Here is a 27,723-nt window from a genome sequence, read left to right on the forward strand (position 1 = left end):
TTCTTGTGGTCCGTCAGGATGAGAACCGGAACCACCGAACCCTCGAGCAAGTGCCTCCATTCTTTAAGGGCCTGCACGATGGCCAATAACTCCCTGTCACCAATCTGATAGTTGCACTCCGCGGAAGACAGTTTCCGGGAGTAAAACCCACAAGGAAGCAGAGGACCCTCTGGTGTTCTACGCTGAGACAGAAGGGCGCCTACTCCCGTCTCAGACGCGTCCACCTCGAGGACAAAGGGCAACCCAGGGTTGGGATGCGACAGAATCGGAGCCGACACAAAGGCGGACTTTAGGGCCTCAAAAGCTCGGATGGCCTCGAGCGGCCAGACCTGGGAATTACTGCCCTTCCTGGTCAGATCCGTGAGAGGCTTGGCCAGCATGGAAAAGTCCCTGATGAACTTCCGATAATAATTGGCGAAGCCCAAAAAGCGCTGCAGGGAACGAAGACCACTGGGCTGGGGCCACTGTAAGACAGCCGAAACCTTCTCAGGATCCATGGAGAACCCCTCAGCGGAAATGATGTAACCTAAGAAGGTTACCTGGGATCGGTGAAATTCGCATTTCTCAAGCTTACCGAACAGCTTGTTCTCTCGTAACCGTTGCAACACTCGTCTGACATCCAGAATGTGGGCCTCCATGGATTCAGAATATACCAAGATGTCATCCAAATAGACCACCACACACTGCTGCAACAGGTCACGGAAAACATCGTTGATGAATTCCTGAAAGACTGCGGGCGCATTGCACAACCCAAAGGGCATAACCAAGGATTCGTAATGACCGGTCCTGGTGTTAAACGCGGTCTTCCACTCATCGCCCGCCTTGATCCTTACCAGGTTATATGCCGCCCTCAGGTCGAGTTTGGTAAAGACCGTGGCCCCTTTAAGGCGATCGAACAGCTCGGAAATCAAGGGTATCGGGTAAGCGTTCTTGATCGTGATGCGATTGAGACCCCTGTAATCGATGCAAGGCCTCAACTCACCGCCCTTCTTTTTCACAAAGAAAAATCCAGCCCCTGCCGGGGACGAAGATTTGCGAATGTGTCCGCGTGAAAGCGCCTCCCTCACGTACTCCTCCATGGCCTCATTCTCCGCTACCGACAGTGGATAGACTTTGCCACGAGGAGGAACGGCACCAGATTGTAACTCTATGGCACAATCGTATGGGCGGTGCGGAGGTAGGGCAACCGCGCGCACCTTATCGAATACATCCCGGTACTCCTCGTATTCAGGAGGCAACAGAGAGTCCGAGGAAGTACACAGCAACTTGACAGACCCATGGATGCAACTAGCCCCACACTGCGGTGACCACGAGAGGATCTCGACCGATCTCCAATCGAAAGTCGGATTATGCTTCTGGAGCCAGGGGTACCCCAAGACCACCGAGTAGTGTGGAGACGAAATAACCTGGAGGCAGACCGACTCTCTGTGAATGGCACCAATGGCTATCCCCACTGGAAGGGTCTCATGAGTCACGTGTGGCGGCAGAAGGGGTCTGCCGTCTATCGCCTCAAGAGCCAGTGGGGAACCTCGAGCCTGCAGAGGAATGGAATTGGCGGCAGCGAACACTCTATCAATGAACAAACCACCAGCACCAGAGTCCACCAACGCCTGGGTCGTCACCGAGCCCCCGACCCAGGAGAGGACAACAGTGATCAGTGGTTTGTCAACACGGGAAACCGGGGACGAGGAGACTCCACCCAAGATCTGCCCCCGACAGGATCTCAGGGTACGAGCGTTTCCCGGACGGTTCGGACATGCCAACCGAAAATGCCCACCGAGACCACAGTACATGCATCGGCCCTCGCGTCTCCGGAGTGCCCTCTCCCCCTCGGACAGGCGAGCAAACCCCAGCTGCATGGGTTCACCCCCAGACAAGTCATCCCCAGGAGGCGTGGGAGGAGAGGGAGGCACGGGTGGGACAGCAAACGTAGGCACCAATCTGTTAGAAGACCTCCGCAGGTTCTCCTTAAAGGAAGGTCTCTCCCTGAGTCTGGTGTCAATCAAAATCAGGAAAGAAATAAGAGACTCGAGCTCAACTGGTAGGTCCTTAGCTGCAACCTCATCCTTCAAGGCATCCGAGAGACCATGAGAGAAAGCAGCGACCAGAGCCTCATTATTCCAGCCCACCTCTGCTGCCAGGGTACGAAACTCAATGGCGTATTCAGCTACGGATCGTGAACCCTGTCTGATGGACATAAGGAGCTTCGCAGCAGAGGCAGCACGAGCCGGCACATCGAATACCTTCCGAAGAGAAGCAACAAAACCGGAAAACTCGGCAACCACCGGATTGTTGTTCTCCCATAAAGGGCTGGCCCAGGCCAAGGCCTTGTCCGAGAGCAGCGAGATCAAGAAGCCCACCTTTGATCTCTCAGTAGGAAAGGCATGTGGCAGCAACTCGAAATAAATGCCCACCTGGTTAAGGAAACCTCGGCACTGAGTTGGCTCTCCCCCAAAGCGCTGTGGAAGAGGGGCAGAACCGGTCATACCCCGAAACACCGCAGGCGCAACAACAGGTGTCGGGGTAGACTCTGGCGCAACAACCGGAGCGGCAGTAGGAGCGAGCCCAGGAGCGACAACCGACCCATCGGCAACGGGAGCGAAATGAGCCGTGCGTTCAAGCAGGGTTTGCAACGCCACAGCGAACCGACCCAACAGGTGATCCTGCTGATCAAGTCTGGCAACCAGCGTGGGTAGCGAGGATGGCCCTGTACCGTCAGAATTCATGGCTTGGTCCTAATGTCACGGAACCATGAACCAGACGTACAACAAGAGATAAGTGAAAATAAGAAGGCTTTATTGAAAATAAAGCTGTAAAGCAAAAGTCCAAACGGATGGTGAAACCGAGCAGAGTCTTTGCGAAGCCAGAGGTCAGGAACCAGAAGGGTAGTCAGACGAAGCCAGGATCAGGAACCAGCAGGGTAGTCAGACGAAGCCAGGATCAGGAACCAGCAGGGTAGTCAGACGAAGCCAGGATCAGGAACCAGCAGGGTAGTCAGACGAAGCCAGGATCAGGAACCAGAAGCAGCAGCAGTCTTAGAAGCATGTGAACACAAGAGGACCAAGCAAGGAACTGAAGCCACAGACCTCCTATATATATGAGCTAGGCATCCAGCTCCTCCCAGGGGAAGGAGGAGCCGCAGGGTGGAAGGCTACAAGAAACCCAGGACCCAAGATGGCCGCCAGCACATGTCAAACGAAGGAGAGCAGCAAGCAGGTAAGACCATGACAACAGTATGGGTATATGTAAAAATACACCCCAAAACACATTGCCCTACTTCTCCTGAGTACGGCGATACCACATTTGTGACACTTTTTTGCAGCCTATGTGCACAAAGGGGCCCAAATTCCAATGAGTACCTTTAGGATTTCACAGGGCATTTTTAGACATTTGGATTCCAAACTACTTCTCACGCTTTAGGGCCCCTAAAATGCCAGGGCAGTATAAATACCCCACAAGTGACCCCATTTTGGAAAGAAGACACCCCAAGGTATTCCGTGAGGGGTATGGTGAGTTCATGTAAGATTTTATTTTTTGTCACAAGTTAGTGGAATATGAGACTTTGTAAGAAAAAACAAAAAAACAAACAAAAAAAACAATTTACTCTAACTTGTGCCAAAAAAAAAATCTTCTATGAACTCGCCATGCCTAACTGCGGTGCCTGACTGCGGTGCGGTGGGCTGGGCGCTAACTACCTAACAAGTAGCTAACTAATTGGCGGTAATAAGGGACCCTTAGGCCCCATTCACACGTCCGCAATTCTGTTCCGCATTTTGCGGAACGGAATTGCGGACCCATTCATTTCTATGGGGACAGACTTTGTCCCACTCGGATCCGGAATTGCGGATCTGCACTTCCGGGTCCGCACTTCCGTTCCGCAAAAATATAGAACATGTCCAATTCTTGTCCGCAATTGCGGACAAGAAAAGGCATTTTCTATATAGTTCTGGCAATTCGTGGATCCGCAAAATGCGGAAAGCACATTGCCGGTGTCCGTGTTTTGCGGATCCGTGGATCCGCAAAACACATACGGATGTCTGAATGGAGCCTTACAGGGGGGTGATCAATGACAGGGGGGTGACAGGGGGTCTATATGGGTGCAATTGAAACAGAAAACTGCAGCACTCTCCAGCCTTGATCCTTAATGCTTTATTTTCACCAAAAATGCGACGTTTCGATCAGTGTGATCTTTCTCAAGCCATCTAACAATGTGAACTAAACAACAGGTACATATACCCTACTAAGCCAGTCACTTGACCTAATCAATTATGTAAATACATAAAAAAGACTGAGTACCACCCCTTCCTCTGTTTGTCCTACAGCGGGGTTAACTTAATATATCATTCTCAAAACTCAAACAGTGTACATACATCAATGAAATCATATATCGCTCCATCAACTTACTGAAATGCAGGGTGTGGACTTGGGAATATTGCCACTGCGGTAACTTCAACTGTTTGTGAGGTTGATTGCCTCGCTTCTCTCGGCGTTCCTCCATGGCCGATGCGCACTGATGAAGAAGGCAGCTAAGTCCTTCGAAACGCGTCTGGTGACCTCCCTCTATTAACTGCCAAAAGAATTCTACCCTGGAAGCGCTTCCCAACATCCGACAAAGACCCCCAGCGAAAGTCTTCAACCAAGTCCGACCAGGACAAGCGAGACGCCAAAGAAGTGACGTCATACCCACGCGGCACGCCGAGAAGACCGGGAAACAGACACAACAGAGCGCATTGAGATCGCTCCAACAGCCGGGACATCCAAAACCTCACAAAGAAGGTACACAGTCAGGGTGCAGCTCTTTCCAATGTGTGGGACGCCACACTAAGCCCAGCACCTGACTGCTACAAACTTTTTCATTTTTATTCATATATTCATATATGTTTTTTTTCGTTTATATATACCTTTTTACTTATCTTTTTCCGGTCTGCCTATACATATTTACTCCCACATTTTTACATTTTGATGAACTGTACACAAATGGACAGAGCCATATATTGTACCTACAGTAGGTGAAAACTACCACCAGACAACCACTGTATTGTCACCACCTGACAATCACCGCATTGTCACACTGCCGCCTGCGCAATTTCTACTGTGCACCTCCACCGCTGCCTATGATCTTATATATTTTTTATTCTATTAATTTTTGAACTTTATCCCTCAGAAGATTCTTATATATAATTTCGAATCTTATCCTCTAGAACTTCTACATCCTTAGAACTTCTATATACTTTTTATGCTCCTAAACGTATTTTTATAAAAAATAAATACATTTTTTTAATACCATCTGTGTATACTGCTTACTTAGCGTTACTGATAGATGTAGAGTGCCGGTCCTCCACTATATACATTACTGTTATAAACCGCCTTTTCTGACCGGGTGAGTCAGTTCAGAACCAGAGCACCTACCCACTGTATAGACCAGGTGAGCCACCAATAACCCACCTTTCTTCTTCTCACATTTGTCTATCGACATACCACTGGACATTTCCTACCAGCCCCCAATCAGTAATCAACACTTCAGTCCCTCCCCCCTCCCAATACACCCCCCCACCCCTCCGCCACCCGCCTTAAAGCCACCCCACACAGACCCACCCCCAACCATAACATCACTCACCAACACACGTGCACCCACACACACTCCACAACACATTTTCCAGCACACAATCACCCACACCATCTCAGACACCCTTACATACTCATCACATTATCTTTATATCTTTACAATTTATAATGTATCATCTGTTCACATATATCCATTGCAAACACCTTTGACCCACCGTGCACACACACCCACCCACAACACCACATACATTTACTCCCTCCACGTCCATCCTCTGCCACACCATCCTTATTCCAACACACCACTACGGATCCCCATACACTTCATCACAATCAATACAAATTTACTTTACAAATGTATTGAATATACTTTTACATATATATTTCAAAGGGATTCTGTCACCAGGATTAACGCTATGTAGATATTTATATGTGCCCATTAGTCTTCATGCAGTGTTTACAATGATCCCTCTGTTTATGCTCTGTGTGCCTTATACTCTTATAAAAATTGATCTTACTCATATGTCAATCACCTCTGTCAGGAGCCCAAGGGGTTGTCCCACGATCTCCTGGAGCCCAGCACCGCCCATCGATCCGGAGCCCAGCACCGCCTACTACTTAATTTCTTCACTCCATTATTCCTGATGTCATGTAATCTCTGCTCCCTAGTCTCGCACAGGCGCAGTGGACACTGTCGTCTGTGCCCGTGCGGACTACTGGCACCGGCTTCAACTTGTCCACTGCGCATGCGCCGGCTCCCTGCGCACCCCGATCGGACCGGAAAAGACTCTTTCTCTGCGCAAGTCGGTCCTAAGCGGAGGAATCTTCTGGCAGCAAGCGCTCCTTTGACAATTGTGACCGACTTGCGCAGAGAAAGAAAGACTTTTCCGGTCCGATCGGGGTGCGCAGGGAGCCGGCGCATGCGCAATGGACAAGTGGGAGCCGGTGCCAGTAGTCCGCACGGGCGCAGACTACAGTGTCCACTGCGCCTGCGCGAAACTACGGAGCAGAGATTACATGACGTCAGGGATAATGGAGTGAATAAATTAAGTAGTAGGCTGTGCTGGGCTCTGGATCGATGGGCGGTGCTGGGCTCCAGGAGATCGTGGGACAACCCCTTGGGCTCCTGACAGAGGTGATTGACATATGAGTAAGATCGGTTTTTATAAGAGTATAAGGCACACAGGTCATAAACAGAGGGATCATTGTAAACACTGCATGAAGACTAATGGGCACATATAAATATCTACATAGCGTTAATCCTGGTGACAGAATCCATTTGATATATATCCTATAATTTTATTTATAATGTTTTTTAATATTTGGTTTATATATATATATATATATATATATATATATATATAGTCGTGGCCAAAAGTTTTGAGAATGACACAAATATTAGTTTTCACAAAGTTTGCCTCTAAACTGCTTTTAGATCTTTGTTTCAGTTGTTTCTGTGATGTAGTGAAATATAATTACACGCACTTCATACGTTTCAAAGGCTTTTATCGACAATTACATGACATTTATGCAAAGAGTCAGTATTTGCAGTGTTGGCCCTTCTTTTCAGGACCTCTGCAATTCGACTGGGCATGCTCTCAATCAACTTCTGGGCCAATTCCTGACTGATAGCAACCCATTCTTTCATAATCACTTCTTGGAGTTTGTCAGAATTAGTGGGTTTTTGTTTATCTACCCGACTCTTGAGGATTGACCACAAGTTCTCAATGGGATTAAGATCTGGGGAGTTTCCAGGCCATGGACACAAAATGTCAACGTTTTGGTCCCCGAGCCACTTAGTTATCACTTTTGCCTTATGGCACGGTGCTCCATCGTGCTGAAAAATGCATTATTCTTCACCAAACTGTTGTTGGATTGTTGGAAGAAGTTGCTGTTGGAGGGTGTTTTGGTGCCATTCTTTATTCATAGCTGTGTTTTTGGGCAAAATTGTGAGTGAGCCCACTCCCTTGGATGAGAAGCAACCCCACACATGAAAGGTCTCAGGATGCTTTACTGTTGGCATGACACAGGACTGATGGTAGCGCTCACCTTTTCTTCTCCGGACAAGCCTTTTTCCAGATGCCCCAAACAATCAGAAAGAGGCTTCATCAGAGAATATGACTTTGCCCCAGTCCTCAGCAGTCCAGTCACCATACTTTCTGCAGAAGATCAATCTGTCCCTGATGTTTTTTTTGGAGAGAAGTGGCTTCTTTGCTGCCCTTCTTGACACCAGGCCATCTTCCAAAAGTCTTCACCTCACTGTGCGTGCAGATGCGCCCACACCTGCCTGCTGCCATTCCTGAGCAAGCTCTGCACTGGTGGCACTCTGATCCCGCAGCTGAATCCTCTTTAGGAGACGATCCTGGCGCTTGCTGGACTTTCTTGGACGCCCTGAAGCCTTCTTAACAAGAATTGAACCTCTTTCCTTGAAGTTCTTGATGATCCTATAAATTGTTGATTGAGGTGCAATCTTAGTAGCCACAATATCCTTGCCTGTGAAGCCATTTTTATGCAACGCAATGATGGCTGCACGTGTTTCTTTGCAGGTCACCATGGTTAACAATGGAAGAACAATGATTTCAAGCATCACCCTCCTTTTAACATGTCAAGTCTGCCATTTTAACCCAATCAGCCTGACATAATGATCTCCAGCCTTGTGCTCGTCAACATTCTCACCTGAGTTAACAAGACGATTACTGAAATGATCTCAGCAGGTCCTTTAATGACAGCAATGAAATGCAGTGGAAAGGTTTTTTGGGATTAAGTTAATTTTCATGGCAAAGAAGGACTATGCAATTCATCTGATCACTCTTCATAACATTCTGGAGTATATGCAAATTGCTATTATAAAAACTTAAGCAGCAACTTTTCCAATTTCCAATATTTATGTAATTCTCAAAACTTTTGGCCACGACTATATCTGTGACATGTCCAATATAATTTTCTAATATATATTTTTATAATATATTTTGATTACATATTTTTCTTTATATATATTTTCATTACACATTTTTATTACACATTTTTATATACATATATACAACCCCCTTTTTATGTATATATTTTTTGTACAATTTTTTATTTTTTGAACAATATCATATATACACATCTTGTTGATGAGCATCAAACATCCTATCCACCCCCACACACCCCTTGTACAACTTTACACACATCCACTCTCTCTCAACACCCCCCCCTTGCCACATCTGATCATTTTTACCCCAAAACATAGTAACTCCCTATATGATTTGGATTAATATAGACTATTATAGATTAATATAGATTCCATTTCAATCGACACCTATGAGCTTGACCTTCTTGCTCTTATAATTTCCCCCCACCATCTGTTATCCATACTTCCACCGCACCTAACTCCACCCCTACAGGTGACATCACCACACTCTTGACTAATGGCGCCCTTTTTGACCACTCCCTCTTTTTGGCGCATTTTTCAGGTAATCAGCCCAACACCCAGGCCATAATATAGCCCCCCATTCCACATCACAAGTAATACTACTCCTGATGAAGGGACATCGTCCTGAAACGCGTTGAGCCAGTTTTTATACACTAAATAAAATAAATTTGAACAGAAGCTTCCTGACTATGGCTGCCTTCATCTTTCACCATCTTGAGGAGAACCTGGCTGGGGGGGTATTGGTTTACCGGTGTATTATGCTTATCCGAGTAAACACCCTCCCCCCCGTGAAGTGAATAACATCTTAATGTGCAGACTTACACCGAAATGTATTCATTTGTGCATTTATTCGCCACGAACTGTGGCGATTTTTTAAGGCTACACCATTTTTAAAGTGATACTATATATCTTTATATATTTTTTTATTTTATTTTATCCCATCGTTTTCTATACCCATTGATTATAATCCATACCTTTGTTTTTTATTGCCTTATATTATCCACACAATATCTCGCAATTATTTGTTTCCAAGCCCAAACGTCCTTCCCACCCTATTGATTGGCGCTTTTCCAGGGTCTGCTTGGAGTGAGATTGGGAGTGTTGTCCCCCCCCCCCCTTGTTACTGATCTTCATTCACCTGCAGACTCTTCTGCAGGGCTGACCCTGCGCAGCAGCCTTTCCTCTGCCCCCCCCCCCCCCCCCCCCATCCCCTGGCGCCTCCAGTTACTCCGGGTCCCCTGGACACCCACTCTCTCTTTCGCTTTGCGACCATTGACTATTATTAAATAAAATGTTGCGCCACATTGGTGCCACATAAATGTCGAGCAACGTTGTCTCAGTGTAGTTGTACCCTTTTTGTTGCGCGACATATGTCATTGTGTACCCGTACCCTTAAAAAGAGACTTTTATCCTAGATGGGGTCTGTCCCTCCAAAAGAGGGGGGATTGGGTCATATGCTGTGGAAACTACTGAAGACTGAAGGAGAATGCTTACTGATGCTTTTATATGGCCACGGCTCTATGGGGACAAAGTCACCGTTACAAGAGCGCCACTGGCAGGACACTGGCTGGATGTGTCTCTGCCTGTGCCCAGCTGTAAACTTGTAATAAACGATACCATTAGTCATCCTGACTTGCCCTCAACAAACATGGCTTCCACATGTTCCACTGACTCCACGTGGTACCGCCTCTTCCGCTGGTCGCTTACGATGACGTAGATTCCGCGACTCTGGACACAGACGCCACACAGGTAGATCAGGAACATGGCGGAAATCGCAGACGGTGAGTAAAGCCGGGTATTTGAGCGGGTCCACGTCTGCCCGTTACAGCCATGGGCGTGAACGCTGGTTCCGGGCACGGCTGCATGGAGGGGTCAGATGGTGGCTGGCAGGGGGAGGCATCCAGCCACTCATACTGCATTATGTAGAGGAGGCCGCTGGGCATCCGTGGTGAACCCCCTCTTACTATGGTCTCTTCCTTCCCGCCCTTGGTTATTGTAGTCTTGTAGGGCTATGGGGTTTGTGGACTGTACCACTATGTGTCCTCTGCCGGGTGGGGAAGTCATCAGAACCAGTGCAAGAGAACGTGTAAGGTGTTACCCATTGCCTTTATTTTTCAAATGACATCTTAAGCCTGAGAGACCCTATGTGAGGCACACTCATTGTAGAGGGGTATCCCTGTCTAATGCCTGATTTAGACCCCCCCCCCCCCCCCCCCCCCTGCAGCAGGGTGTATGCTGAGGCAGGGATACATTAAAGGGGTGATAATGCCCCCCTATGCCACGGCCTATCACAGAGGTTGTACCTCCTTCTCATACCGGCTGCCGCTGCATCTTCCCGTCGTGCAGATGAAAACATCTGGCTTTGGGGGTAGGTTTGGGGTAGCCAATAGCAGGCCGCCAGGGGAATGAGCCTCCCTTGCATCATGGGGGGGGGATGCAGCGGCGGCTGCGCTGGCGAGCGAGGTAAGTACAACCTCTGTGAGAAGCTCCGGCATATGGGGCTCATTATAGGTCTTAGATAACCCCTCTAGGGCTAGACAGCAATGTCACACGACCGTCTATGGTTAGGGATGAGACGCTTCATCTGAAGTCGACTTGGTTGTAATACTGTACCACTTGGAACCAAACCCGAGTTCTGTATCAAGGCTTTTTACAGTAATAATTATTATTGAAGTAATACATTTGGCTCATCGGAGTCAATACATACTAATACTGTACGGAGCGAAGTTTTATGCGAATCGACAGTCAATGGAGGACGGATCCGTTTTCTATTGTGCAAATTGTGTCAGTGAAAACGGAACGTGAAAACGTTTGGCCCAGTTTCATCTGCAGTCAGCGTTCTGGTGTCTTCCTCCAGGGCGGAATGGAGGCAGAACGGAGACAAACTGATGCACTCTTAGCGGATCCTTTTCCATTCAGAAGGCATTAGACTGCAAACTGATCCGTTTTGGACCGCTTGGGAGAGCGCTGGACGGATCTCACAAACGGAAAGCCAAAACGCCTGTGTGAAAGTAGACTTAGACTTTCCCCCCACATTCTTCAGCGCAGGGTGTGCTGTGAATGGCACGGGAACGCGGCGATGCTGCTTGTGCCTGAAATGACCAATAGCAAAGCTCCGTACAGTAAGGAGCTATGCTATTGGTTGGTTTGGGCGGGTGCCAGAGCCATACAGCACCGAGCCGAGGGGAAGCAGGAGGGGCTAGCTCCCCGGAGTTTCTACAATAAGGAGAGCGGGCGCGCTGGACAAGGACCCCAGGAAACATGGCGGCAGAGGAGCTGAAGAGGACTCCTCAGAGGTGACAAACAGCCCCGGACATCAAGGTGTCAGTAGTGTGTGATCATCATGCACCACACACTGATACATGTAGTGAATGCAGGCAGGCTATTATAGCCAAGAGGGAGAGTCCAGGGTTAATTCCGCGATATTGGACTGGACTTTATCCCTTGGCTATAATTGCCTGATGGTATTTAGATTAGTAATGGTAATGGTTCCACCTCTTAGGCCACGTTCACACCAGCGCTATGTATTTCTGTTGTTCTGCTCCATTAGATGAGCAGAGCAACAAAAATAGCAGAAGTGCTGGATCGGGCGCGTAAGTCTGGCTTTTTGTGATACGTTCAACGTATACACAAACCGTATGCATTAACGGACGCCTCAAACAGATGCCATACTTTTCTTTAGCAGAACTCTGCAGGATGGTAAAGCGTAGTGTACCACGTTTCTCCATCCTGCAAAGTTCAGCAGAAAGAAAACCTGTATCCTTCCTGACAGGGAAGAAGCTGAGCAGACTCCTCCGACTATACCTGACAAAAAAGTGCTGCATATAAGGCTTCTTTGTCTGGTCATTCGACAAAATCTGCACCAGAGGCTCGAAACGCAGCCTCCAACACAGTCGTGAGCGAGTATTCTGTGTTTGAGTTACTGCAACTTTTGTACTCCTCCTCGGGTAAAAAATACGCCTAGAAAATGGTCAGAAGCTTATTTTTACTCTTCTGGAAAAAACGTAGTGCTGCCTCTGCTGCACATCCTCTCCAGTGTTTTTTAACTGCGCGTTCTGAAACGCACGGTCGGTTCGAAACAAACTACCCACAATCCCCGACTTCTTCCCCTCACGCTCTCTGAACTTGCTGGCCCTTACAGAAACCTGGCTTCCACCCTCTGACACTGCTTCCCCTGCCGCCCTATCCTATGGTGGACTTCACTTCTCCCAGACCTGATGACAGGCACGGTGGAGGAGTAGGCATACTACTTTCTCCACAGTGCACCTTTCAGGTCCTTCCCCCTGTACCCTCTCTCACATTCCCCTCTTTTGAGGTTCACACCATCAGACTCTTCCATCCATTCCCCCGGAGAGTTGCAGTTGTCTATCGTCCCCCAGGCTCCCCCCAACAATTTCTGGATCATTTTGCAGCTTGACTTCCTATCCTTTGAATCACCAACTCTTATTATGGGTGATTTTAATATCCCCATTGATGATTATACCTCCCCATTCTTTCTTTAACCTCCTCTCTCGGTCTATCACAACTTACTTCCTCTGCCACGCATGAACAGGGCAATACACTTGATCTAGTCTTCTTCCGTCATTGCTCAGTCTCAAAGTTTACTAACTTATCCTTCCCACTTTCTGACCACAATCTTCTTTCATTTACCATAAAGACCTCTCGCTTTTCTCATGGCAATCTTTTCACACTTACAGAAACCTATACACCATTAACTGCCAGCAACTTATTAACACCCTCCAACTAGCTCTTACCCCAATCCCTTCCCCCCCCCCCTGTCCAGACTTGGCTTCCAGTCATTACAACCAGACCCTCAAAACCACCCTAGATGAAGTAGCTCCATTATCAATCCGACCCTCTTGACACACAACACTACAACCCTGGCACACACCTGAAACACGTTTTGTACAGTGCTACTCCAGATGTGCAGAGCGCTTATGGAGAAAATCGTGAATATCCGCAGACTTCCTCCATTATAAATTTATGCTCAAAACATATAATTTGGCTTTCAACAGTGCCAAACAAAAGTACTTCACCTCTCTCACCTCCTCACTCTCAAATAACCCAAAAAGACTGACACTTTTCATTCCCTTCTAAGCTCTAAAGTCCCAGAACCTGTCACTGACCTCTGCGCTGATGGCATGGCCACTTACTTCAGGGGGAGCAGCCAATGGCAGATGGGGACGAGCCTGCCTAGCATCGCGGTCTGTCCTAAATGCTGCAGCCAGGCTCATCTATCCATCCAACCTCTACACTGACGCTACTAGTCTGTGCCAGTCACTTCACTGGTTGCCCTTCCACCACAGAATACAGTTCAAACTTCTCACCCACAAAGCTCTCCACAGTGCTGCACCTCCATACCTCTCTATCTACCACCCTACTCTCCACAGTGCTGCACCTCCATACATCTCCATCTACCACCCTACTCTCCACAGTGCTGCACCTCCATACCTCTCTATCTACCACCCTACTCTCCACAGTGCTGCACCTCCATACATCTCCATCTACCACCCTACTCGTGTTCTCCACAGTGCTGCACCTCCATACATCTCCATCTACCACCCTACTCTCCACAGTGCTGCACCTCCATACATCTCCATCTACCACCCTACTCTCCACAGTGCTGCACCTCCATACCTCTCCATCTACCACCCTACTCTCCACAGTGCTGCACCTCCATACATCTCATCCCTCATCTCCATCTACCACCCTACTCCTACTCTCCACTAGGGTTGTTGCGGGTATCGAAATTTCGATACCCAATCGATACTTTTGTCCCGGTATCGATACGATACCGGGATTTCCGTTTTTTCGATACTGGGCTGCGCTGCTGCGCAGTCTAGTATCTCTGAACATGAGCGCTGCTATCGGCGCGCTCATGTTCTCTCTCAGCAGCACGGGGAGAAGGAAGCTGTCCTCCCTCCCCCTGTGCTGCTGCCGCTGCCACCAATGAGAAGAGAGGGGCGGAGGAGGGGCGGCAATGAGAAGAGAGGGGGTGGAGGAGGGGCGGCAATGAGAAGAGAGGGGCGGAGGAGGGGCGGGCGCACTGCGCCACCAATGATAGGATTACTATCGGAGCGATGGGAGGAGACATCAGCTTCACTAGTGGGCGTTCCTTTTCCCTGCGCTGCGATTGGACAGCGCTACAGCCAGGGAGAAGGAACGCCCACTAGTGAAGCTGATGTCTCCTCCCATCGCTCCGATAGTAATCAGCAGCATGTGGAGCAGGAGAGGAGACAGTAATGGGGCACTGCGGGCGAACGGAGCGGCGCCCAGGACTAAATGGTGAGTGCTGAGACATCGCTGGGCGCCGCTCTGTGTGGCCTAATAGTGAAAGTCTGGACTCATATACAGTAGTCAGTCTTTAACACATACAGGAGGCGGGTGCCGGCAGCAGAATCGCATTGCCGGCACCCTGCCCCTGACAGGGAGCTGCGATCAGCGGTGGTCCAAAATCATTGGTGGTGCAGTGTGCCCCCCCCCCTCAATCCCCCCATCCCATTAAAATCATTGGTGGCACAGTGCGCCGGCCCCTCTCAACCCTCTAGTATTAAAATCATTGGTGGCAGTGGCCACAGGGACCTCTCCACTCCCCCTCATTGGTGGTGCAGTGGCAGCTTCTGATCGGAGCCCCAGCTGTGTAAGCCTGGGGCTCCGATCGGTTACCATGGCAGCCAGGACGCTACAGAAGCCCTGGTTGCCATGGTAACATCCCTGATGCTGTGTGCACAAAGCACAGAGCAGCAGGGACAGTGTGGAGTCCTATTCACCCTGATAGAGATCTATCAGGGTGAATAGGAAAAGGGATGAAAGATCCCAGGTTCTAGCCCCTAAGGGGGGAAATAGTTATTAAATAAAAAGTGAAAAAAAAAAAACACTAAAATATGAAGTATAAATCACCCCCCTTTTCCCAATTTCACATATAAAATATATAAATAAACATATTACATCGCCACGTCAGAAAAGTCCAAACTATTAAAATATAAAAAAAAAATCTAGGTGGTGAATGCCGGAACAGAAAAAATAAAATAAAAACTGCGCGATTCGCCATTTTTAAAAATGAGGAATGCACGTGGCTTTTTTTGTTTATTTTTTTCGCGTGGTATCGAATGGTATCGAGTATCGCAATACTTTTTCATGGTATCGAAACCGAATCAAAAATTTGGTATCGCAACAACTCTACTCTCCACAGTGCTGCACCTCCATACCTCTCCATCTACCACCCTACTCTCCACAGTGCTGCACCTCCATACCTCTCCATCTACCACCCTACTCTCCACAGTGCTGCACCTCCATACCTCTCCATCTACCACCCTACTCTCCACAGTGCTGCACCTCCATACATCTCATCCCTCATCTCCATCTACCACCCTACTCCTACTCTCCACAGTGCTGCACCTCCATACATCTCCATCTACCACCCTACTCCTACTCTCCACAGTGCTGCACCTCCATACATCTCATCCCTCATCTCCATCTACCACCCTACTCTCCACAGTGCTGCACCTCCATACATCTCCATCTACCACCCTACTCTCCACAGTGCTGCACCTCCATACCTCTCCATCTACCACCCTACTCTCCACAGTGCTGCACCTCCATACCTCTCCATCTACCACCCTACTCTCCACAGTGCTGCACCTCCATACATCTCATCCCTCATCTCCATCTACCACCCTACTCCTACTCTCCACAGTGCTGCACCTCCATACATCTCCATCTACCACCCTACTCCTACTCTCCACAGTGCTGCACCTCCATACATCTCATCCCTCATCTCCATCTACCACCCTACTCCTACTCTCCACAGTGCTGCACCTCCATACCTCTCCATCTACCACCCTACTCTCCACAGTGCTGCACCTCCATACATCTCCATCTACCACCCTACTCTCCACAGTGCTGCACCTCCATACATCTCATCCCTCATCTCCATCTACCACCCTACTCCTACTCTCCACAGTGCTGCACCTCCATACATCTCCATCTACCACCCTACTCCTACTCTCCACAGTGCTGCACCTCCATACATCTCATCCCTCATCTCCATCTACCACCCTACTCCTACTCTCCACAGTGCTGCACCTCCATACCTCTCCATCTACCACCCTACTCTCCACAGTGCTGCACCTCCATACATCTCCATCTACCACCCTACTCCTACTCTCCACAGTGCTGCACCTCCATACATCTCATCCCTCATCTCCATCTACCACCCTACTCCTACTCTCCACAGTGCTGCACCTCCATACCTCTCCATCTACCACCCTACTCTCCACAGTGCTGCACCTCCATACCTCTCCATCTACCACCCTACTCTCCACAGTGCTGCACCTCCATACCTCTCCATCTACCACCCTACTCTCCACAGTGCTGCACCTCCATACATCTCATCTCCATCTACCACCCTACTCCTACTCTCCACAGTGCTGCACCTCCATACATCTCCATCTACCACCCTACTCCTACTCTCCACAGTGCTGCACCTCCATACATCTCATCCCTCATCTCCATCTACCACCCTACTCCTACTCTCCACAGTGCTGCACCTCCATACCTCTCCATCTACCACCCTACTCTCCACAGTGCTGCACCTCCATACATCTCCATCTACCACCCTACTCTCCACAGTGCTGCACCTCCATACATCTCATCCCTCATCTCCATCTACCACCCTACTCCTACTCTCCACAGTGCTGCACCTCCATACCTCTCCATCTACCACCCTACTCTCCACAGTGCTGCACCTCCATACCTCTCCATCTACCACCCTACTCTCCACAGTGCTGCACCTCCATACCTCTCCATCTACCACCCTACTCTCCACAGTGCTGCACCTCCATACATCTCATCTCCATCTACCACCCTACTCCTACTCTCCACAGTGCTGCACCTCCATACATCTCCATCTACCACCCTACTCCTACTCTCCACAGTGCTGCACCTCCATACATCTCATCCCTCATCTCCATCTACCACCCTACTCCTACTCTCCACAGTGCTGCACCTCCATACCTCTCCATCTACCACCCTACTCTCCACAGTGCTGCACCTCCATACATCTCCATCTACCACCCTACTCCTACTCTCCACAGTGCTGCACCTCCATACATCTCATCCCTCATCTCCATCTACCACCCTACTCCTACTCTCCACAGTGCTGCACCTCCATACATCTCCATCTACCACCCTACTCCTACTCTCCACAGTGCTGCACCTCCATACATCTCATCCCTCATCTCCATCTACCACCCTACTCTCCACAGTGCTGCACCTCCATACCTCTCCATCTACCACCCTACTCTCCACAGTGCTGCACCTCCATACATCTCCATCTACCACCCTACTCCTACTCTCCACAGTGCTGCACCTCCATACATCTCATCCCTCATCTCCATCTACCACCCTACTCCTACTCTCCACAGTGCTGCACCTCCATACATCTCCATCTACCACCCTACTCCTACTCTCCACAGTGCTGCACCTCCATACATCTCATCCCTCATCTCCATCTACCACCCTACTCGTGTTCTCCGTTCTGTTAGCGACCCAAGATTAATAACCTTCATAATTCGTACCTCTCACTCCCGTCTTCAAGACTTTTCTCGAGCTGCACCTACTCTCTGGAATACTCTGCCCCGGAATACTAGGTCAATCCACAACTTCTCCACCTTCAAACGTGCCTTAAAAACACCTCTTTTCAGGCAGGCATACCAAGCTACCTAAACTGACTATTCCCTGAGTAAGCCTCCCCCCACCAACTCCTCTGGCCTGAACTCGATCCTCTAGTAGTCCCAAACCCGAAGCAGATCGGCCGGCACCACTCCTGTCAGTTCAATAATGGCTCAAATCCTACTCACAATCACCCCCAGTTCCTCATAGATTGTAAGCTCTTGCGAGCAGGGCCCTGACTCCTAGTGTTTGAGTTGCATATGAGCCAGTTAGTTTTGTTTTGTACATGAACTCTATGAATTTGTAAAGGGCTGCGGAATATGGTGGCGCTATATAAATAAATTGTATTATTATTATTATTATTATAGACTATCATGTCACTGTGTACTGGGTGACATCTCCCCTTGCTGTGATACAGACTGCCCCTCTGTCATGGTGACAGTCATACAGATGCTGCATGCCTTCCTGTGTATGTCATTCCTAGTTCTTTCAGCTTGGACCTGTAGTTCAGCCAAAGTGGTTGTTGGCTGCTGTGCATGGGAGCTGCTGTATACCCTGAAGAGCAGAGCGGCCGCCTGTATCACAGCATGCGGAGATGTAACCCAAATAAGGCTGGGTCCACAAGTGACTGATCAGCTGTGGATTTTCAGCAGCAGAAAAATCTGCACCCAAGGGTGTGTTCACACACTGCAGATTTTGTTGCAGAAAACCTTTTCATTCCTCTCATTGGAAAGGATGAAGACCGCAGTATAAATTGACAGCCTAAGTCACTGTTTGTCTAATAAGCACTCTGCTGTCAGCAAACGACGAGTCTGTACGGGGACAAGCGATGGCATTAGTGGTCACTACTCTCCAAACTGTGGAAGAGATAAATCACCCCCAATGTGCTGTTTCACACTTTGCATTTTCTACAGCTCCCCTTTGGGGCAGACTGAAACACTGGGGAAAATTTATCTAAACTGGTGTAAAGTAGAACTGACTTAGTTGCCCATAGCAACCAATCAGATTCCTCCTTTCATTTTCCAAAGGAGCTCTGAAAAATGAAAGATGGAATCTGATTGGTTGCTATGGGCAACTAAGTCAGTTTTCTGTTACACCAGTTTAGATAAATCTCCCCCTAAGGCCCCTTTCAGACGAGCGACTTCCACACTCCGGACTAGCAGCGTGAGTATGCAGCAGCTTCCGTCCTGACCTCCCAGCACTGCCGGGGTCGCATAGCATTATAGGGATTTATGATGTGATGTAACCCTTACAGTTCTGGAATGTATTGGAGAACACTGACCGCATTATGTCAGTGTTATACTATACATTGCCGAACTCTAAGGGTACATGCACACGGAGAAACAATTGGTGCACATTTGGTGCAGATTTTCCGCATGTGGATTTTACTAATTGAATGGAGAAAATCTGGTCAGGAAAAATAAAATAAATAAACATGCTGCAGGTTTAAAAATCCGCACCACAGGTCAAAATCTGCGCTGAAAAAAATCTGCATTGTTTGCATTGAGAATTTCAAATTCTCATAGAATACAATGTACATGACCTGTGGTGCAGCTTTTCCGCAGGCATTCCTGATCGTGTGCATTTAGCCTAAGGTTTCGGAGTTCAGGACGGGTGCTCCTTCTGACACACAGCTGCAAGTCGACAGCGATCAGTCTCCAGGAGCGCAGTATGGAATGAACACGGCACAGAGAGGACGGTTCCCTAAGGCCCCTTTCACACGGGCGAGTATTCTGTGCGGATGCGATGCGTGAGTTGAACGCATTGCACCCGCACTGAATCCTGACCCATTCATTTCTATGGGGCTGTGCACACGAGCGGTGATTTTCACGCATCACTTGTGCGTTGCGTGAAAATCGCAGCATGCTTCTCTTTGTGCGTTTTTCACGTAACGCAGGCCCCATAGAAATGAATGGGGTTGCGTGAAAATCGCAAGCATCCGCAAGCAAGTGTGGATGCGGTGCGGTTATAAGGGAAAATAATAGCATTCTGAATACAGAATACATAGTAAAATAGGGCTGGAGGGGTTAAAAAAATAAATAAACTCACCTTAATCCACTTGCTCGCGCAGCCCGGCATCTCTCCTGTCTTCTTTTTTGCTGTGTGCAGGAAAAGGACCTGTGGTGACGTCACTCTGGTCATCACATGGTCCATCACATGATCTTTTACCATGGTGATGGACCATGTGATGACCGGAGTGACGTCACCACAGGTCCTTTTCCTGCACACAGCAAAAAAGGAGACAGAAGAGAAGCCGGGCTGCGCGATCAAGTGGACTAAGGTGCGTTCAATTATTTATTTATTTTTTTAACCCCTCCAGCGCTATTGTACTATGCATTCTGTATTCAGAATGCTATTATTTTCCCTTATAACCATGTTATAAGGGGAAATAATACAATCTACAGAACACCGATCCCAAGCCCGAACTTCTGTGAAGAAGTTCGGGTCTGGGTACCAAACATGCGCGATTTTTCTCACGCGAGTGCAAAACGCATTACAATGTTTTGCACTCGCGTGGAAAAATCGCACATGTTCCCGCAACGCACCCACATCTTTTCCCGCAATGCCCGTCTGAAAGAGGCCTAATGGTATTAAAGTCTTGTTATAATTTAAACTGTGTGAATGAATGCTGCACCGTCTGTAATGTTCTTGTCTGTCATTTCAGGTATGAGAGATGATATGACGGAACATACCGCAGCACAGGTAACGCGTCTTACCGAGCACAATAATGCATGTTGTGTGTATTTACATAGGACTGACAGGGTGTCCATACAGAGTGCGGTGATTCAGGAAGTGCACAGCAAAAGACATTTGGGGAGGGGGTTATCAAAACTGGTGTAAAGTAAAAGTGGTTTAAGTTGCCTATAGCAACCAACAATCAGGTTCCACCTCTCATTTTCCAAAGGAGCTCTGAAAAATGAAAGGTGGGATCGGATTGGCTGCTGTGGGCCACTAAGCCAGGTCTACTTTACACCTGTTTTGATAAATCTCCCTCGTGGTGTGCATACAATCCATACATACAAGGTTCTTCTGTAATTAGGTCTTGGGGTGTCTATGTATGGATCTAATTCACTCCACGGGGGGAATTTATCATGAGCCGAATATCGAACTGCAAAATACATATGGTCGTGTGCATGAGCCCTTATACTGACAGCATTATGTCTGTATCATTCTGTAGCAGTAAGGTCAGGCAGAGACACCCAGTATTATAAATGAGTAGAATGCCGTTCGCTCCTGCCAAACGAGCAGAGCCGAGAATCGCGCTCACACACGGAACGGGATTCCCGCACACAGGACATGCTCGTCTAATGTACACCAATCACCAAGCCATAACATTAAAACGACTGACTCTTGAGGTGAATAACATTGATTATCTTATGACAATGGCACCTTTTGAAGATTTATTAAGCAGAAAGTGAACAATCGGTTCTTAAAGGGAACCTGTCATCAACTTTATGCTGCCCATACTAACGGCTGCCTAAAGTAGAGACAGGTGAGATGATTTCAGAGGTCTGTCATTTATAAGTTAAATGTAAGTGGTTGCCGAGAACCATCATCACAATCATTGCAGACTGGGCCTGGAAGAAGAGTCCCGGCCACCTGAGAAGAGTCCTGGTTATTCATGAATTCCTGCTCTCCCTGTCCACCTGCTGATGACTGACAGGGAGAAAACTAGGTAGAAGACTCTCTCTCTAGGAGAGAACTGCCAATCATCAGCAGGTGGTCGGGGAGAGCAGGAATACATGAATAACCAGGACTCTTCTCAGGTAGATTTGACTCTTTTCAAGGCCTGGGCTGAAATGATTATGATGCTGGTTCTCAGCAACCTCTGACTTTTAGCTCATGAGTGACACATCGCTGACATCAGCGTTTCTGTCACTAATGTATGCTGTCCTCAGTGAGCTCAGCAGAAAGTAGATGACAGGTTCCCTTTTAAAGTTGATGTGTTGCAAAAGTATCTGCGTGAGTTTGACAAGGACCGAATTGTTATGGTTACCCCACGTTCACCTCTGCATTGTGAAATCTGCCGGCAGAGGAAGATCCCGCCAGAGTTCACCGTACCCAGCATAGCCACAAACCTCATGGACCATAATGGTATCCAGTGTGGCTCTGGATGGTTTCCGGCAGAAATGCCGGCTTTCGGCTGGACACAGTTGTGCAAGGCTGACATGTATGGCGGAGAGTTATGGGTGACAGAAATCACGCTCTATGGTCGGCTTGAATCCTTCTAGTCACTGAGGGCTCCTCTGCCTTTGTTTCGGTTCTCAGACTGACGCATGCTTCCCTTTTCTGCCACAGGTGGTTTTAATGTTATGGCTGATTGGAGCCTAATTCAGGTCCGTTATAACCCCGCACTACCAGCCACGCAGGGAACGATGAGAGAATGTTTCCTAATACATTGTCGATATCACCAGGACTTGCTTCTCTTTTATGTTAATCTTTTTGTCTATTGTGTAATTTTAGGCTCATGATGCTGGTGACATGTCATCCACCAACTCCAGACTGGCCCAGGTGAGGGCTACATGACCAGCCAAGTGTGACCTCTTAATATATTCCTGACAGAGCCGCTTCTTGGGCTACGTACACACGGCATAAGAAAAACTGCCCATTTTGCCTGCATGTTACCCGTCTCTTCCATTCTGTTTTACTTCTTTCTTTAACTTGTAGATATGGAGACCCAGACCTAGTAATGCAGGGAGCTTGGTGGTTTTGATTATTATGCTAGATCAGGGGCACTCAAGTCGTTTTTGTAAAGATCCACATACCCGGGTCTTTGTATGAAGATCTGTAAGGATGGACAACATCAGCGCGGTGTAGCACACTCAGTTATATAGATTTGTTCCCCTAAGAAAAAGCCACGACTGTAATCCGTTTACAGCCTGAAAAAAGTATATCCCCTTAGTGCCACCTCACAGCAGTGATGCCCCTTAGTGCCCCAACTCAAAATGACTCCACCCCCTCCCCTCCCTCAAATGGTCCGCACACAAAATGATACTCTCTAAGTGTGCGCCGCACAATAATGCCTCATGCAGATGTCCGTGGCAGTTTTGGATCAGTGGTAACACAGACCGTGTTCAATCCGTGTTTTCTCCCGTGACAGATCCGTGTTGGGTCCGTTTTTTGCTGTGCGTGTTGCATCCGTCTTTCAGTAACACTCAACAGCTGAAAAATAATTTTCAAAGAATCTCTTGTTAATGATCCGTGAAACACGGATGGCATCTGTGGTTTTCACTGACCCATAGACTATAATGGGTGTCATGGATCCGTGAACACGGACAAAATAGAGCATGCATCCATGGTAAAAAAAACTGACCCACGGACCGTGCTGAAACACTGATGTGTGAATACACACATTAAAATGAATAGGGACGTGTGCTGTCCGTGGAGATCACATACAGCACACGTCCGTGAAACACTGACGTCTGCATGAGGCTTAAGATGTTCCCTTAAAGGGGTTCTCTGGGCTTTTATTATTGGTAACCTATCCTCCGGATAGGTCATCAATAACAGATGGATGGCGGGTCCGACACCGGTCACTCCGGCCAATCAGCTGTATAAAGGGAAGGTGCGCACATGCTGTCTCCCTTCTCTTTCCCTGCTCGCCATAGACATAGCAGCAGCGAGCAGGAAGAGACAAAGGAGTCGGCGTGCGTATGTTGTGCGCCTTCCCTTTATGCAGCTGATCGGCGGGAGAGCCAGGTGTCGACTCCCACCAATCTGATTTTGATGATCCATCCTGAGGATAGGTTGTCAATATTAAAAGCCCGGAGAACCCCTTTAAGTGGCCGTCACACATGGTGGGGCCCCCTTAAAGAGGACCTTTCACCTGTATAAACTATGGTAACTGAGTATGCTGCCATGTAGAGCGGCGCCCGGGGGTCTCACTGCACTTACTATTATCCCCGGGCGCCGCTCCGTTCTCCCGTTATAGGCTCCGGTACCTTTGCTTTTTAAGTTATAGTAGGCGGTGTCTTCCCTTGTCCTGTGGGCGTCTCCTTCTCCTAGGCTGCAGCGCTGGCCAATCTCAGCGCACAGCTCATAGCCTGGGAGAAAAAAACCTCCCAGGCTGTGAGCTGTGCTCTGCGATTGGCCAGCGCTGCAGCCTAGGAGAAGGAGACGCCCACAGGACAAGGGAAGACACCGCCTACTATAACTTAAAAAGCAAAGGTACCGGAGCCTATAACGGGAGAACGGAGCGGCGCCCGGGGATAATAGTAAGTGCAGTGAGATCCCCGGGCGCCGCTCTACATGGCAGCATACTCGGTTCACATTGTTTATACAGGTGAAAGGTCCTCTTTAAGAGCCAGAGTGATGTTCTCTTAATTGTCTCCTACACTCCCTCTCACAGTACGCTGTCCCCTGAACCTGTCACCACAAAATGCAGTGTAATCTGTAGGCAGGAGGAGCTGACACGGGACCAACACAGACGCCTTCAGCTGCCAAGCGCACATGTAACAGGTCAGGCAGTGTCATAGGTACAAATCTGCTGACAGATGCCCTTTAACCCCTTAAGGACACAGCCTTTTTACACCTTAGGACCAGGCCATTTTTTGCAAATCTGACCAGAGTCCCTTTAAGTGCTGATAACTTTAAAACGCTTTGACTTATCCAGGCCGTTCTGAGATTGTTTTTTCGTCACATATTGTACTTCATGACACTGGTAAAATGAAGTCAAAAAAAATATTTTTTTTTGCACCAAAAAATACCTATTTTAACAAAAATTTGGAAAAATTTGCAAATTTCAAAGTTTCAGTTTCTCTACTTCTGTAATACATAGTAATACCCCCAAAAATTGTGATGACTTTACATTCCCCATATGTCTACTTCATGTTTGAATTGTTTTGGGAATGATATTTTATTTTTTGGGGATGTTATAAGGCTTAGAAGTTTAGAAGCAAATCTTGAAATTTTTCAGAAATTTACAAAAACTAAATTTTTAGGGACCAGTTCAGGTCTCAAGTCACTTTGCGAGGCTTACATAATAGAAACCACCCAAAAATGACCCCATCTAAGAAACTACACCCCTCAAGGTATTCAAAACTGATTTTGCATACGTTGTTAACCCTTTAGGTGTTGCACAAGAGTTATTGGCAAATGGGGAGGAAATTTGAGAATTTCATTTTTTTGTCTAATTTTTCATTTTAACCCATTTTTTCCACTAACAAATCAAGGGTTAACAGCCAAACAAGACTATCTTTATTGCCCTGACTCTGCCGTTTACAGAAACACCCAATATGTGGCCGTAAACTACTGTACGGCCACACAGCGGGGCGTAGAGTGAAAGGTGCGCCGTATGGTTTTTGGAAGGCTGATTTTTATGGACTGGTTTATTTACACCATGTCCCATTTGAAGCCCCCCTGATGTACCCCTAGAGGAGAAACTCCCTAAAAGTGACCCCATCTAAAAAACTACACCCCTCAAGGTATTCAAAACTGATTTTACATACATCGTTAACCCTTTAGGTGTTGCACAAGAGTTATTGGCAAATGGCGATGAAATTTGAGAATTTCATTTTTTTGCCTAATTTTTCATTTTAACCCATTTTTCCCACTAACAAAGCAGGGGTTAACAGCCAAACAAGACTGTATCTTTATTGCCCTGACTCTGCTGTTTACAGAAACACCCCATATGTGGCCGTAAACTACTGTACGGGCACACAGCGGGGCGTAGAGTGAAAGGTGCGCCGTTTGGTTTTTGGAGGGCTGATTTTGCTGGACTGTTTTTTTGACACCATGTCCCATTTGAAGCCCCCCTGATGCACCCCTAGAGTAGAAACTCCATAAAAGTGACCCCATCTAAGAAACTACACCCCTCAAGGTATTCAAAACTGATTTTACAAACTTTGTTAACCCTTTAGGTGTTGCACAAGATTTAATGGAAAATAGAGATACAATTTCAAAATTTCACTTTTTTGGCAGATTTTCCATTTTAATATTTTTTTTCCAGTTACAAAGCAAGGGTTAACAGCCAAACAAAACTCATTATTTATGGCCTTGATTCTGTAGTTTACAGAAACACCCCATATGTGGTCGTAAACTGCTGTACGGGCACACGGCAGGGCGCAGAAGGAAAGGAACGCCATACGGTTTTTGGAAGGCAGATTTTGCTGGACAGTTTTTTTTTACACCATGTCCCATTTGAAGCCCCCCTGATGCACCCCTAGAGTAGAAATTCCAAAAAAGTGACCCCATTTTAGAAACTACGGGATAGGGTGGCAGTTTTGTTGGTACTAGTTTAGGGTACATATGATTTTTGGTTGCTCTATATTACACTTTTTGTGCGGCAAGGTAACAAGAAATAGATTTTTTGGCACGTTTTTATTTTTTGTTATTTACAACATTCATCTGACAGGTTAGATCATGTGGTAATTTTATAGAGCAGGTTGTCACGGACGCGGCGATACCTAATATGTATACAATTTTTTTTTATTTATGTAAGTTTTACACAATGATTTCATTTTTAAAACAAAAAAAATGTTTTAGTGTCTCCATAGTCTAAGAGCCATAGTTTTTTCAGTTTTTGGGCGATTATCTTAAGTAGGGTCTCATTTTTTGCGGGATGAAATGACGGTTTGATTGGCATCTATTTTGGGGTGCATATGACTTTTTGATTGCTTGCTATTACACTTTTTGTGACGTAAGATGACAAAAAATGGCTTTTTTTACACCGTTTTTATTTTAATTTTTTTACGGTGGTCATCTGAGGGGTTAGATCATGTGATATTTTTATAGAGCCGGTCGATACGGACGCGGCGATACCTAATATGTATACTTTTTTTTTTATTTATGTAAGTTTTACACAATGATTTCATTTTTGAAACAAAAAAAATCATGTTTTAGTGTTTCCATAGTCTAAGAGCCATAGTATTTTCAGTTTTTGGGCGATTATCTTGTGTAGGGTATGATTTTTGCGGGATGAGATGACGGTTTGATTGGTACTATTTTGGCGTATATGCGACTTTTTTGATCACTTTTATTACCTTTTTTGGGAAGTAAGGTGGGCAAAATTTCAATTTCATCAGTTTTTTATTTTTTATTTTTATGGCGTTCACCGTTCGGGTAAAGTAACATAACCGTTTTATAGATCAGGTCGTTACGGACGCGGCGATACCAAACATGTGTAGGGAATTTTATTTTTTTCATTTTTAATCAGTGATAAATGTGTGTTTTGATTTTTACTTTTTTTTCACTTTAACTTTTTTTTGACCCAGACCCACTTGGTTCTTGAAGATCCAGTGGGTCTGATGTCTGTATAATACAGTACAGAACAATATATATTGTACTGTACTGTATTTTACTTACACTGAACAGATCTATGCTTTTAGCATAGATCTGTTCAGCACCATGGACAGCAGGACGCCTGAGAGGCGTCCTGTTGCCATGGGAACCTTCCCCGTCTGCTCAGAACTGCGCAGACGGGGAAGGGTAAGCACAGGGCTGAGGGGGGCTCTCTCCCTCTCCCATCGGGGGGCTGCAAAGGCACAGCAGCCCCCCGATGGGAGAGGGAGGGAGCTCCCTGCGCTGTTAACCTTTTCCATACAGCGGTCCGTACGGACCGCTGTATGGAAAGGGTT

General features: G+C 47.3%; 1 protein-coding gene across 1 annotated transcript in view; it reads left to right on the top strand.

The window, feature by feature from the left end:
• Positions 1–10,176: 10,176 nt before the first annotated feature.
• SF3B2 (splicing factor 3b subunit 2) overlaps positions 10,177–27,723 on the top strand; it is a 74,441-nt gene continuing 56,894 nt past the window's right edge. The window contains exons 1-3 of the mRNA XM_040409906.1: positions 10,177–10,257; positions 20,814–20,851; positions 22,613–22,660. Coding sequence (XP_040265840.1) covers positions 10,239–10,257; positions 20,814–20,851; positions 22,613–22,660 — 105 coding nt within the window. The 5' untranslated portion in view covers positions 10,177–10,238. The remainder of the gene's footprint in view (positions 10,258–20,813; positions 20,852–22,612; positions 22,661–27,723) is intronic.

Source organism: Bufo bufo, chromosome 10, assembly GCF_905171765.1.
Source record: "Bufo bufo chromosome 10, aBufBuf1.1, whole genome shotgun sequence".
Lineage (NCBI taxonomy): Eukaryota > Metazoa > Chordata > Amphibia > Anura > Bufonidae > Bufo > Bufo bufo.